This window comes from Melanostigma gelatinosum (genome assembly GCF_949748355.1).
Source record: "Melanostigma gelatinosum genome assembly, chromosome: 2".
Lineage (NCBI taxonomy): Eukaryota > Metazoa > Chordata > Actinopteri > Perciformes > Zoarcidae > Melanostigma > Melanostigma gelatinosum.
In genome coordinates, this window is record NC_136635.1 from 10,344,397 (window position 1) to 10,359,493 (window position 15,097).

At 42.1% G+C, this 15,097-nt stretch overlaps 4 protein-coding genes across 4 annotated transcripts in view; 2 read left to right on the forward strand and 2 right to left on the reverse strand.

Annotated features, from left to right (window-relative positions):
• The first annotated feature begins 104 nt into the window (after positions 1-104).
• Positions 105-2,701, forward strand: psmb1 (proteasome 20S subunit beta 1). The gene is made up of 6 exons (XM_079289529.1): positions 105-275; positions 607-714; positions 1,061-1,142; positions 1,500-1,629; positions 1,884-1,990; positions 2,112-2,701. The coding sequence occupies exons 1-6, from the start codon at positions 175-177 to the stop codon at positions 2,295-2,297; spliced, it is 714 nt and encodes a 237-aa protein (XP_079145655.1). The 5' UTR covers positions 105-174; the 3' UTR covers positions 2,298-2,701.
• Positions 2,702-4,442: 1,741 nt separating this feature from the next.
• Positions 4,443-6,079, reverse strand: psmc3 (proteasome 26S subunit, ATPase 3). Its single transcript, XM_079285250.1, has 2 exons — positions 5,116-6,079; positions 4,443-4,895 (listed from the first exon to the last, which is right to left on the reverse strand). The coding sequence occupies exons 1-2, from the start codon at positions 6,058-6,060 to the stop codon at positions 4,557-4,559; spliced, it is 1,284 nt and encodes a 427-aa protein (XP_079141376.1). The 5' UTR covers positions 6,061-6,079; the 3' UTR covers positions 4,443-4,556.
• Positions 6,080-6,144: 65 nt separating this feature from the next.
• Positions 6,145-12,740, forward strand: tbp (TATA box binding protein). Its single transcript, XM_079292646.1, is given in 9 exon segments — positions 6,145-6,224; positions 6,733-6,961; positions 7,566-7,709; positions 7,711-8,045; positions 8,352-8,439; positions 8,826-8,917; positions 9,068-9,235; positions 9,426-9,520; positions 9,828-12,740. Coding segments are annotated over 8 exon segments (1,053 nt in total). The 5' UTR covers positions 6,145-6,224; positions 6,733-6,910; the 3' UTR covers positions 9,908-12,740.
• A 1,937-nt stretch (positions 12,741-14,677) lies between these two features.
• Positions 14,678-15,097, reverse strand: part of pdcd2 (programmed cell death 2) — a 3,764-nt gene continuing 3,344 nt past the window's right edge. Inside the window, exon 8 of the mRNA XM_079294167.1 lies at positions 14,678-15,097. This exon is cut by the window's right edge and continues 455 nt beyond it. The gene's annotated coding sequence lies outside the window, so the exon portion shown is untranslated.

The following is a 15,097-nucleotide window of genomic DNA, read 5'->3' on the forward strand; positions in this document are numbered from 1 at the left end:
TCAGATCTGGTCTCAGGTCCTGCTGTACACCACACAGACTGTGGGGGCGCTCTCGCTCAGATCACATGTGAACATGCGGGTGTGATGACAGTAGAAGAAGAGAAGGCCATATTGCAGTGATACAGCGACTTTACTAGACTCAATCTTGAACATCGTTGGCTTCCTGCAACAAATATGCTTTCCTCTCATACATTGGCAGATCCTGGGAAGATGAGAGATTATCACTATACTGGTCCGGTGGAGCACCGGTTCTCTCCGTACTCCTTCAACGGAGGGTGAGTGGGGTATTTCAACCTTTGCCTGGTTAGCCTGCTAGCTAACGTTTAGTAGGCTGTGCTAACTAGCTAGCCGGCTTAGCAGACGATATAAAACAAAACAAAGGTTAAGTTGTTGCAACGTACGCGAACAGAGCAGACTGTCTTTGTTCAGAACATAAAGTATCCTCACTTCAGATAAAAGGAAAGAAACGGATGCTACAGTTTCAGTTTCGAAACAGTCGCTTAGCTTCCGTTAGCATGTGTCTGGTGAAACAGACGGAACATTTCCCTCTTTGATGGTGTGGTTTATACGATGAATGAACTGTGTCGTGTGTTTTGTTTTTTTCAGAACCGTACTAGCTGTTGCTGGTGAAGACTTCGCCATCGTAGCCTCAGACACCAGGCTGAGTGAAGGCTACTCAATCCACAGCCGAGACTCGCCAAAATGCTACAAGCTGTAAGTGTGCACTGTCAACAAAAGCAAAGTCGAGAGTATAAAGGCACCATGTCAACTTTTCTAACAATAACTGAGCCCTCTACCTACTACTTTCATAGTTATTTGTACATTTCTTGAAAGCTATTACCAGGTAAATATGGAGCGAAACCACTGAAGTCACTGCAGCTCAACTCACTCTAATTCTCTATTTCGATGGGGAGTGTAGTTTGTTCCTGCTTGCTGCTCAATAACCTTCTGTAGTGCTTCTCAAGAAAGCATCATCAAAATCTGTTATTGCTACATGAATCAAGGCCAAGTGAACAACACGGTGATCTAAAATCACATATTTTTGTGCTTCCCCTCACAGGACAGATACAACCGTCATTGGCTGCAGCGGCTTCCACGGTGACTGCTTGACTCTGACTAAAATCATTGATGCCAGACTACAGGTGGGCTGGTGTAGCAGGGTTTTTTTTGGTTTCACTCTCCTAAGTCTCATTTTCAAAGTGATCTTATTCTGCTGACTCTGCTAACTGTCCTGCTGCTGCTTGTCTGTTGATTGTAGTGAGTATCCAAGACAGTCGACATGAGACTGATATTCTAAAGTGTCTTGCTGTCTTTAAACAAGAAAAGGCTATCTCTAGTTGTGTCCATTGTCTCCACAGTTAATTAACACTAAGGACGCCGTCCTTGTTACCTCTCTTAAAGTGTCACTGTAGTCAGTTCTGCTGCCGTACGAGACCCACAGAAGATGTCACAGTTAGTTGTTACTAACACCTGAACCAATGTTCCTGTCCTTTTCTCAGATGTACAAACACTCAAATAATAAGACAATGACCAGCGGCGCCATTGCAGCCATGCTGTCTACCATCCTGTACGGCAGGAGGTTTTTCCCCTACTACGTCTACAACATCATCGGAGGACTGGATGAGCATGGTAGGTGTAGCAATGCAGCACACATTAAGAGGAGTAAAAGTAATGAGTAAAGGCATTACTTTTGTATGCATATACTCTGGACGTTTTTTAAAAAACTGCATATTTAGGCTCTCGCTAAAACCAGCTTGTTCCGTATATTGCGCTTCATTGTATCACACTAAGTGTGTTTTTGTGGCGTCTATGATGGAAATTGTATAAAGCGCTGACTATGTTTTTATAATGACTGTTTGTATGTGCAATACTCGTACTAATAGGCAAGGGAGCGGTGTACAGTTTCGACCCAGTGGGCTCCTACCAGAGAGACACCTACAAGGCCGGAGGATCAGCAAGTGCCATGCTACAGCCACTACTGGACAACCAGGTAAATACCACACTACGTGTTGACCTGTTGTTGCAGACAATGTAGTGTGCCAGTTGAGTTTGCTTTCTTTGGACACGGTACATTCATGTCTTGGCTCTCTTCCCAACACGTCCTTCTACAGATTGGTTTCAAGAACATGGAGGGTGTGCAGCACGTTCCCCTGACTCAGGAAAAAGCCGTTCAGCTGGTCAAAGATGTCTTCATCTCGGCCGCAGAGAGAGACGTCTACACCGGAGATGCTCTTCGGGTCTGCATCATCACTAAGGAGGGAATCAGTGAGCAGACTGTACCACTGAGGAAGGATTGAGGAGGGAAATGTTCCCCTTTCTCTGCTTTTCTCTTTGGTCTGTTCTTTCCACATTCACCTGTTGGTTTTTGCCCCTTAACAAGTTTCTTAAAATAGGAGTTTTGATCCATAATTTGCTTTTAGTGGCCTCTTAAATCAGGCTTATTCTGGGAAGTGGATTTTCCATTTTTTTATATCCACTCACAATTTACATCAATTTCCACAGTCATCGCTCTGTTTCTTCTATTATTACATCCTTGTGTTTGTGGTCCAGAAACCTGATTCTAGATCAGCACTCCTGTTCTTAAGAAGCAAATGACTTCACTCAATCTGCCTAGACTCTATTTGGATTTTTCATTATGTTTTGGAAGGATACATACTCTGCTGTTCTTTTTACATTCTTAATAAATGTAAAGAATTTAAAATGTTGGTGGTCTTGTTCATTGCATGTCCTTCACACATGGATACTCCATCTTGGGTAGCTTATGCTACTCACACTGTTGCCCTTAAATATGTGGCATGTTGAAGTTTTAAAGTACCTCTTGAAAGACAATGTTTGCTCAGGATATTGTTTCCTGAGTTAGTTTGTATGCACCGTGAACATCCCACACTGACCTGCTCTATCATACGGTATATGTTATACTTCAGTTTTATTTTACAATGTTGTGAACGATAGGCTGGAGTTGATAAAGTAAGGTTAGTAAATATTGCCAGGCTCAGGGCCCTGACCACATTTCTATGTGAGATGGTTTATTTTTACACTTTAACCACATGTGAGGTAAATAAAATTGAAGAAACTGCACTAACCATTTACATTAAATGTAATAAAGATTCATGATGTTATCCCTTAGTTGCTTCTGAGGTTTAGTTACTACCAATCACATTCTATGGATGTGAACCCAAACTGCAGCAGGGAAGTTACGGCAGGATGTGGAAACCTCAGAATATCTTCTCTCTTCTCTGGTGTTTCAGCCAAATCAAACCGAGTCAGATGATGAGAGTTTTTAGTGAAATTATGGCATTCAACTTTCTTTTTACCCAGTACTAGTTTGTCTTTATTGGTTTCATAGATTTTGTTATCAATTTTGAGGACTCTTAGACATTGTTCTAGTCCTTAGGAAGAAAGCGCCAAACTGAATTGTTCTCTGGTCATCTTGTGAGCTGAAGTACCAGCTGATTTAAATTAACAATAAACCACCTGTTTGAATACAACCGCCCCTGAACCGGGATTGTGGACCATTGATCTACATTCATCCATTCCCGCACATCCCCAGATGTTCAGGTATATTTGGTTATTACCACATGTTACAGCAGGTTATCTCACTAAACTTACCTGGTGTACAGTATTGCTCTGGTATTGTGCGAGTGGGCTGACTGGAATGAGTTACTGGGGTACTTACTGAAGATAAGCTGTCATTAGTGGAATGAATCTGCATTTCCTGCTAAGACAAGTCAAACAAAAGATAAAAGTCCTGAATCCAGACTAGATATGGGTTCTACGGCATTTTTTTAGTATGTGCTGTATTCACACTAGATGTTAAAGTATACTCAAAGCAGACAGAATGTATACTAAATACTTTACATTTTTGAGTGCTGTTGATGGTACTATTCTCCCACAATGCAATGCGTAAGGGGGAGCTGCTCAAAACTGAAACATGCAGTATTATTACATTTTAGGTGGTGGTGAAACTCCAAATAAAAATCTTGGAAACAGAACACAAGTATTAAATCCCAGGAAATATATTTTTGATGTATCCATGTGAAGTCTAATTATTTTTTCAAAGCTGCAGTTTGATCTACATTTCACCTCCCTCCTATTGTGTCATGTCCTGTTGATATAAAATGGTAAAGAAGGTTTATATTTCTGTGGAACTGCTAAAACAGTGTGCAATGATTAGTATGTAATATAGGTTTGGTACACAGCTAGTGTCCATAGCAGGACCGTGGAACTGGCCCACTTGAATGGAACAAGGACTGTGGATGAAAATGAGCTTTTTTTTTTTTTTACTTTATGTTTTTCTAAATAACAACAAATACAAGCTCCAGACCAATAAAGACTGCCCGTATCTGATTATTAATTTCACATCAGTGCCATTATTCTTCAGAGTGAAAACAAAGACTGTCCTATAAATGCTCAGCTCAGGAAGAGACAACACTCATTGACATTTTATTTATTTTTATTAATCCAAGTCAATCAGCAACTGTAACAAGTGTTTACCAAACAACTGTTTTAATAAGCAAAGACTCCCTCACAAACAAACACAGACACAGACAGTGTCCTCAGGCGTAGTATTGAAGGTTGGCCTTCTTCTTGGCCTGGACCTCCAGGATTCCCTCCATGTAGTCTTCATGGTTCAGCTCTGTGGCCCCACGGCGCAGCGCAATCATGCCGGCCTCCACGCACACAGCTTTGCACTGGGCTCCGTTGAAGTCGTCTGTGCAGCGAGCCAGCTCCTCGTAGTTGACGTCAGGGCTGACGTTCATCTTGCGGGAGTGGATCTGCATGATGCGAGCTCTGGCCTCCTCGTTTGGCATGGGGAACTCAATCTTTCTGTCCAGACGACCTGAACGGAGCAGCGCAGGGTCCAAGATGTCTACTCTGTTGGTGGCAGCAATCACCTAGAAAATAAAAATGGATGTAGTTATACTGTCGTCTTCATACTGTAACGTAATGCCACAGTGGTGACTAAAAAGACAGACATTAAAAAAAGTTGGTGCTTAACTTTGTTCCAAGTAGAACAAACATTTTGACTTAAAATAACTTCTGATAGACTCAAGAATGACACTGTAAATAAACATGAGGTGATGAAACAGGTTATTTTGGTGGCAGCATCTTTACCTTGACCTGCATGTTGGGCTGAAATCCGTCCAGCTGGTTGAGCAGCTCCAGCATGGTCCTCTGCACCTCTCGGTCTCCGGCCTTCTCGCTGTCAAACCTCTTGGTCCCGATGGCGTCCAGCTCATCGATGAAGATGATGGATGGGGCTTTCTCTTTGGCCAGAGCGAAGGCGTCTCTCACCAGCTTGGCGCCATCTCCTATAAACATCTGGACCAGCTGTGGACCGGCCAGTTTCAGGAAAGTGGCCTTGGTCTGAGCGGCACAGGCCCTGGCCAGGAGGGTCTTCCCAGTGCCAGGTGGACCGTACATCAGGACTCCTTTGGGTGGCTGGATGCCGAGGTTTTCAAACTTCTCCTTGTGGTTCATGGGCAACACGATGGCCTCCACCAGCTCCTGGATCTGCTTGTCCAGCCCTCCTATGTCGCTGTACTGCTCTGTGGGGCGCTCATCCACCTCCATGGCCTTGACTCTGGAGTCATACTCGGTGGGCAAGGTCTCCAGGATCAGGTAGGAGTCCTTGTTGACACCCACCAGGTCTCCGGGCTTCAGCTTCTCGGCGTCTACCAGCCCGATCACGGGCAGGAAGTAGGTCTGTCGAGTGGAGGTCTTAATGACGGCGCACTTTCCTTTCCTCTGAGAGTCCAGGTCCACATTCGCCCCGTCCTCCTCCTGGTCGTTGGGGTCCACGTCCAGCAGCTCGATCACATTAGACACAAGGTACGGCAGAGTTTTGTTCACTTTTATTTTCTCCGTGTTTTCTTTGATTTTATCCTTCATGGCCTGCAGCTCGTGAGTCACTCGCAGCACTTCGCTCTTCATTATCTTTATCTCGCTGTCGAGGAGACGAGTCCGCTGAACTATCTCATCTGTGGACATTTTTAACACTTCTTCGCCGATTCCATCTTCCACCTCGTCCCAAACTGATTTGTCACTCAGCGACGCCATCTTTGCTCTAACTGCGTTGAACTGTGACACTCTGGAAGTTAAAGCTTCTTCTTCCGGAAGTAGTTAGTCGAATACGCTCCTGAGCGCCGAAGCACAAGAGCGAGGATCAAACAAACCTGAAGCTGCATTAACTCGGTCCCTGTGCTGGTCTGAACTGCAAGAGGGTGAGTGTAAGTTGGCGAACAATTAACTGTGGTGCCCTGGCAAATGTAAATGTCAACGTTATTTACAACTAATTTTAACACAACGTCACTGTACGTTACGTTCGAGAATATGTTAGCTGGTGTTGCTAATCTTAGCTCTGCAGCTAACTTCAGCTATCCAGTGTGTTGATATGTTTCATTTAGGAGGCTGTCAAGACATCCTGCTGGAAGACGAACGTTTCTCGGGTGTAGATAGAAATGTCACCAGCATTTTGCACACGCTATCATATAAATGGCGCATAATGCATTTGGGCCCTGAATGAATGAACGAGCTAAAGTTACGTGTATTAAAGCTAAATGTGATGTTGAGCCAGCAGTGAGTGCGTTGGCGCCACCGGTGGTACTGCACAAATGTGGCCTCAGGTCATTTGCAAGTTCTTCGCTCAACTTTGCTGATGCACGGTGCTATGGTAATTAATATGTATCAATTGTTTGTCGGAGTACATTCTGGTTCTGTCTGACTTTTCAGGCACAACATAGCTGTCGGAGAGACGAGAAGAGGGCGTTTCTGCAGAGCCTGGTCCACTGTGGTCGTTGGTGCTTTTCTACTGTATTATAGACTCTACAGGCACAGCTTTGAGGCACCTGCTGTGTGAAGTTACTTCCTGCTCTTGGGTGGCAGTGAACTAACGCGAGGAGCTGAAGAGATGGACCAGAACAACAGTGTACCTCCCTTCCAGGGGCAGGCCTCCCCTCAGGTAACACTGGTTTCAAGTATTTTCTGGTTTATACATCAAGTTACCAGCTGGAAGACATCAGCTATCATCCTGCAGGTTTCAGTGTGCTTCTCATATAGCTGCTGTAGACCCAGCATATGATGTCACATACAGGATTGAGATTAAGTCTACGAGGTGAGCCGCAATTGGGTGCTGCAAACATAACCACGGCATAGCTCCACATCTTTCAAGTTTACGAGATGCAGCATGCTCATCCTGACTAAAATCTATTTCTGGTATTGGCACTTCATTTCATAGGATATTTTGAAATAGCAAGCAAACTGAAACATGTGGCTACAATGATTTTGAAATAGGTTTTAAGTCTGCACTCAATTTAGGGTCAGAGTACTACTGTCACTTCCACAGGTACTTCCATAGCTGTGCAGCCTACAAAATCAACCCATACAACAATGATATTAACATAAATACAATACGTATCTAAATGAGTGAGGCAAAGTGAAAAATATTGTGACAATGGACATTTTCTTTTCAGTATGATTTGTCAGTATAATTGGCTTCTAATGTGGCTTTCCTGCTCAGTCCCAAATGCATGTGTTTTTTTGTTGGTGTTGTGTCATTTGTGCAGGGTGCCATGACTCCAGGCATGTCGATATTCAGTCCCATGATGCCATATGGCTCAGGCCTGACCCCCCAGCCTGTCCAGAACACTAATAGTTTGTCTATACTGGAGGAACAGCAGAGGCAACAACAGCAGCAACAGGCACAGCAGACAAACGCAGGTACAACACTCACTACTGCCACAATCCTCTCCACCCTCTCTAAGCCTAGTGAGCTCATGGTGTCCTCCTTTGTTCTGGGAAACTCAGAACCGTAGTGGAAGTTTATTATCAGTTCATGTTGTAGAAGCATACGTTCTTTGTTCTCCAGGCCTTCCTGGAATGTCGGGGCAGACTCCTCAGCTTTATCATTCCCAGGCGGTTGCAGGCTCGACCACCACAGCGCTGCCGGGAAACACCCCGCTCTACAGCACGCCACTGACCCCCATGACCCCCGTCACACCGTCCACACCAGCCTCGGAGAGCTCTGGAATAGTACCACAACTACAGTACGTTTCATATCCAATGGAAAGAATGGTCAGAGTATCAGTTTATCGATCACATTTTGTAATATTCTAGCTAATACACACACTTTTACCGTTATGTTATGTTATATTATGTTATGTTATTGTGCTCACGGTGAATTTGAATTTATTGAGACCCGAAACATGAATATCGCTGACATTTCAGAGAGGGTATCTTTTTTTTTTTTTTCACTACCAAAGTTGCCATTATTTCCTCAAACTTGTCCGAGTTCCTGACTGAACAGTTTTCTTGTGTCTTTACTCAGTTCTTTTCTTTTACTCTACTTTTAGAAACATAGTATCGACTGTAAATCTGGGCTGTAAGCTGGACTTGAAGACTATTGCCCTGAGAGCCAGGAATGCAGAGTACAACCCAAAGGTGAGATTGCAGTGCAGGTCAACTTGCCTGTTGGTTTATTTGTTTACATGTGTGGTTTTATCAGCTGCCATTGGTTATTTTGGATTGTGTCCAGCTAAATTTGTCTTTATTGACCTTTTTTATGGCACACATTTTGACCAAATGAAATAATCACATGGTTTTATAATCAGAAATCACAATACAAAAACAATTTAGTTAGAATGCTTATTATTGTGTATAATGTTATTGTGTATAATGATATCTTGATATACGACTTTATTACGATATGATTCCATTGAAAGATGAATTATCACCCCACCTTACTTGATATATTTATGCTCAACATCCCACACAACTACAATTATGTGGAAGCACTGCTGGCTGTAATTCCCGCTCTCTGTTTGTAGCGTTTTGCTGCGGTCATCATGAGAATACGAGAGCCCAGGACCACCGCTCTCATCTTCAGCTCTGGGAAGATGGTCTGCACTGGAGCCAAGAGGTCACCATACTGGCTATTTGCTGAATATCATAATACGCCTGGCCCTGTCTTTGAATACAATGTACTCTACCTTCATGCCTTGTATCTCCTCTCTTGAAAACTATTTTTTTTTTTTTTTCTCCATATGATCCGCCTCGCTTCTGTCTTTAGTGAGGAGCAGTCGAGGTTAGCTGCCAGAAAATACGCTCGTGTGGTGCAGAAGCTCGGTTTTCCTGCAAAGTTCCTGGACTTCAAGATTCAGAACATGGTGGGAAGCTGTGATGTGAAGTTCCCCATTCGTCTGGAAGGATTAGTCCTCACACATCAGCAGTTTAGCAGGTATGTTCTGTTTGTTCTATTGTCTGCAGCTAAAAATCAATCATTTTTGCTTCTTTGAAAGCCCCAGCCCATGATGGCTGCGTTGTGAGAATGTCACGCTTGTGTTATTCACGTCGACGTGTAGGACAGAATGGATTTATTTTTAGGTAATACTTGTAATGATTATTATAAAATGATTTGTCTGTTTCAGCTATGAACCGGAGCTGTTTCCAGGACTGATTTACAGAATGATCAAACCTAGAATTGTCCTGCTCATCTTTGTCTCTGGGAAAGTTGTACTCACAGGTAAGACCTGATCCTCACTGCTGATGGGTATAGTACTGCATACTGTCAGTTATATACAAACATATTGGGCTGTACTAGTATACTGAAATCACTATTTTAGAGTTAAACATATGTTAAATGATGATGTATCTGCCAACCTATTCAAAAATATATAATCAGATTCCCAAAAACCTACAAAAGAACTTTTCATTATAAATGGAAAAGATAATCCGGAACATGGTGTTCGATGCTTATCATGATTTCTTCTGTCGATGTTTTTGGCTCTGCCGGTGTAACTCGTATTAATGTGTTGGTTTTGTTTTTAAAGGTGCCAAGGTGAGAGGAGAGATCTACGAAGCGTTTGAAAACATCTATCCCATCCTGAAAGGCTTCCGCAAGACGACGTAGAACCTGCCGCTCCTTCTTTTACCTTCATCACCGACTCTTTTTATTTTTTTGTGAATTCACAAGAAGAATCATCTATATTTTGACCTCTACAGATGGACTGTTGTACAGGGATGTGAGTCCTCTATTTTTTATTTATTTTTTTGTCCCCCAAGATTTTTTGAGTACCGTAACAGGATTTTTACATTTTTTTTCTTGCCGTGTTTTGATCACAAGCAACGGCATCTTTTTCACACAGACCTCTCCGTGTATTTTAAACCCAGTTATTTTTAGCTTTTTCTGTTGTGCTGTTCACATCCCTGATTGTACATAAGATTGTAAAGAAATGTAAAAAGAGCTGATTAGAAGAGGAACAGTCTGACTCAGGCTGCTTTTATTTTAAGCCATTTTAAATAGTTTTGTACGTTGCATTTTTATAAATTGCCCACTCCCCAAATTATAACAAGACGTGTTCGGGTCTGTCGGCCCCACATTCCTCTTAACAGTATTTTTAAGATTTTAGTTTGAATGACTGTTTATCTCAAACCTTTTTGGGAGTTTGATCGATCTTCATGTCTTCTACATTTAAATCTATCTGATCTTGAGTCAGCTTCGTCCCGACTACATGAATGCTTGCAGTGGATTCCCCTCTAAATTCAAACATTTTGACATGAGAAATACTGTCTCGTCTGTTAATCTGTAACTGAAGTTGGATGCTCTTAAACAGAAGTTAAAGTAAATTGAGCCATGTCCTGCTACTTAAGTTGTCATCAAGTTCTTTGACATTTGTGTCACTTGGTTTGGACTACATTTGTACTCATAAATCAACCCTCTTCTTTTACTTATCCTAACCTCTTGCATCTTATATTCAGGAGCACTAAAAGATGTCTGATAAACTAAGTATTGTGTTGCCATGCTTATGTATTGTTAAAAAAATTTTTTTGAGGAATTCTTTTTGTGCCAAGGAAAATGTGAATCTGTCCTCGTCGTCCGTACTATGTGCTCAGCCACAACATTTTTCAGCAGGGCCGAGATCCTTCTTGTGGCACGCGTCAGTCTGTGGCACGCAGCGTCACACAGCGTCCCTCTCTGTCACTCAGCGTCCGTCTCTGTCACTCAGCGTCCCTCTCTGTCACTCAGCGTCCCTCTCTGTCAGTTCAGCGGAAAGATTCAGCTGTGGCACGCGAGCATAGTTCGGCAATTGTCAAGAAGCTGCGGAGCTGAGGGGGCGGAGCCACATTTCCTGAGACATTTCCTGAGAACACCCGTTGTTGTTACGACAGATCAGCTTCCATAAATCATTTTTATGATTTTAGTTGAGTCACAGGAGCCCCCTGTTCTCTGTATGCATCCTTAGAGTAAGTACGTTGTACTTTTTTGTTTCTCATTCATTTTATTTCAGTATGATTTAGCTGGTTTTGCAACAAAATGGAACATAATACACTTTCTAAATTATTACTTTTATAGTCACTTACAACAATCGGCTACAATAATGAAAATAAATCATCCGTTTTAGAATCATTTAAAAGTATATATTAAAATTAAGACATAAAATGTCCAATCCAAAAATACATGTTTGAAAATATCTTCACTCTTCCTCTGCTTATATGTATATGTATGTCAGTAGGACATATGTTAACTGTTAACAGTTTACAGCATACTTAAATAAATATAAATAAATACAAAACACACGCACACTTTGTACACACACTGCAGCAATTCTTTTGCAGGAATATGAGCATATTTTCCCCCTCTGGCGAAATACAACACGTCTCATGCCTTATTTTATTTTACCAGTTGGTGGCGGTAATGCGCCAATTCGTTTGCCAACCGCCAGTACACCAAAAGGGAGGAGAAGAAGAAGCTTTCCGTGCCTGTGTTGTTGTGCTCATGAGCGACAGCGCTACGTACCCCGTTGTAATAATACTATGAGTGAGGAGCGGAGGACCCAGTCCTGCTGCCAGGACGGAGTCATCAGGGTAGTGTAAAAAAAGTATTTCAATCTGCGCAGGAAGACAGAGGGTTACGCAGAGTGACGGAGCGTGAAGCAGTGTGACGGAGCTTGAAGCAAGGTGACCGAGCGGGACGCAGGGTGACCGAGCGGGACTCAGGGTGACCGAGCGGGACTCAGGGTGACCGAGCGGGACGCAGGGTGACCGAGCGGGACGCAGGGTGACCGAGCGGGACGCAGGGTGACCGAGCGGGACGCAGGGTGACCGAGCGTGATGCAGAGTGACCGAGCGTGATGCAGAGTGACAGATATTTGATGTTGATGGTTAATTTGCAACCAAGTTGTATACATCATGTATTTACTTGTTATTTGTATGTAATAGAAAAGTGAGCATGTGTACTTCATGAAGCAATAAATAATGACAATTGAAAAATATAGAGAGATGTTTGGTTCATTCTTTTCAAACACTAAGCCTAATTTACCTGAGTCATTGATTTAATTGTCACACTTAAATCCTGAATTGACTGGTGAAACAGAAGAAGTTAAAGGCCAAGATGAGAAGATATAATGTTGGTCAAATACTGTGGTCCAAATTCAATTTATTCAGTTGTATTGGCATTGAGATATAGAAAGTTTGACTCTAGAATATTCAAACAATTCCGAATCTCACAAGACAAGAGCAAAAACAAGATGAATGTGTTCTCCTTTCTTCGTTGCTGTCATGTTAACTGTCTTGTGACCGCTAAGATTGATCTCTGGAGCTGTAGGTGGAGGCAGACTGTCAGAAGTCTTACTATTTTGAAAATGTATCACTGATTGTGTTACTATGGTAACTGAAGCAAGGTCTACTGGAGGCTGTTTAATAATAGAGTGCAGTGATGAGATTAACGTGTTATACATTCATAATATCAGCAATTTCCTGCCACGTTTTTAATATTTTGTGATCCTATATTGAACGTAATTTTCTTTTCTTTCTCGGAACTGAATCACGCCGCTCGTAGATGAAAAGCAATACGTGTTTGGGATCGTGTTATAAAACGTGTTAAAGGGAACGATCTACGTGGATAACCTGTGGATACGTATAGTAGGTCGAAGTAATCAGCATACTTTTAGGAGAAAGGAAGTTGATTGACTGACTTGTACGAAGGAAATGGATCAATAAAACACGTATTGCTTCTTCTTCTCCTCCCTTTTGGTGTACTGGCGGTTGGCAAACGAATTGGCGCATTACCGCCACCAACTGGTAAAATAAAATAAGGCATGAGACGTGTTGTATTTCGCCAGAGGGGGAAAATATGCTCATATTCCTGCAAAAGAATTGCTGCAGTGTGTGTACAAAGTGTGCGTGTGTTTTGTATTTATTTATATTTATTTAAGTATGCTGTAAACTGTTAACAGTTAACATATGTCCTACTGACATACATATACATATAAGCAGAGGAAGAGTGAAGATATTTTCAAACATGTATTTTTGGATTGGACATTTTATGTCTTAATTTTAATATATACTTTTAAATGATTCTAAAACGGATGATTTATTTTCATTATTGTAGCCGATTGTTGTAAGTGACTATAAAAGTAATAATTTAGAAAGTGTATTATGTTCCATTTTGTTGCAAAACCAGCTAAATCATACTGAAATAAAATGAATGAGAAACAAAAAAGTACAACGTACTTACTCTAAGGATGCATACAGAGAACAGGGGGCTCCTGTGACTCAACTAAAATCATAAAAATGATTTATGGAAGCTGATCTGTCGTAACAACAACGGGTGTTCTCAGGAAATGTCTCAGGAAATGTGGCTCCGCCCCCTCAGCTCCGCAGCTTCTTGACAATTGCCGAACTATGCTCGCGTGCCACAGCTGAATCTTTCCGCTGAACTGACAGAGAGGGACGCTGAGTGACAGAGAGGGACGCTGAGTGACAGAGAGGGACGCTGAGAGACAGAGAGGGACGCTGTGTGACGCTGCGTGCCACAGACTGACGCTGAGTGACGCAGAGGTGCCAGTGCCACAAGAAGGATCTCGCTGTCTCTCACATTTTTGGCACTTTACGGTCAGCTTCACCATCTGTGTGTCTTCCACCCAGACGTCTGTCTGGGCAGCAGAAGAGGACGGGGGTTAATCAATACTTTCCTCTGTGACTCTGGAGTTCAGCAGGAGACCAGGAATCCCCGTCACTCACTCAAAGCAATTGTTCTTCTGAAATTGTTAATGTGCTGTGCATTAATAAATGTGTACATACAGGCTGTTAAATCTGCTTCTTTTACTACACTGAACTTTTGGTGCTGTTGTATTTGGAAATAGTATATTTGTTGTCCAGTGAACACAGATGTTTGCTGTCCTAAGAAGTGTGAGAGCACCTCTTCACATATTGTACGGTTTAACTTATATACTGGTATGATCTAAGATAATGCAATATTTCTACAATAATTGTGTTGGTCCTGGACTAAATGCAGGCTTTAATATCAATATCCAGTTTTCAGGTTCAATGTGAAAAGTTAATCCAGTAAACATCAGTTATGCACAGATGACTTAAACGGAAAAGATTTGTCCAATTAGAGAACTGCTTTTTCTGTAACCTTGGCACCAACAACCTTGAATCACCTTTCGTCACTCTTCTGATCGTCACATGGCGACCTAAATACATTGAGTGGCTGCTACGTGATGTGTTGCTGTTACATGTTCGCTCATTCCATGAACACACTGAACAAAGTTAAGTAATTGCATCTATCAATACTCATCACCTTATTGATGTGTACAACAAATCTTCATGTTCAAACTTGTTTGGGAGCTTTGATGTAGCCTTCCTCTTCTCATGGTGCAACCAGGAAGTCAACGGCTCAGGTCATGTGACAATTTAGACTTCGACACTGCACATATTGCATTTAGACCCTTTATTTCAATGTTTGCTGGAAAGGTATTGATGAATCATTCAGTAACATCTATAGAGCGTTATAACTAAACTTTTGTACACTCACTGTTGTGACCAATGAGATTACATGTGAAGATATAATTGACAGGTTGTATTTAGATATTTTAACGGTACATTTTCTGTCAAACTCAGAAAAATGCTGAGAAGCAGATGAACTTGTCCAGGCACATGGTGATATTGTGTTTGTTCTGCTGACCATCTGCTTCAATAGACCTGTATAAATGGTATGTAGCACTGAAAGTGGACGTAACCCACTCACCAGACGGGTCAGAAATACCACTCAACCATTGTTCTTAACAGACTTAAAAGTAAATATTTGGAAGTGGTG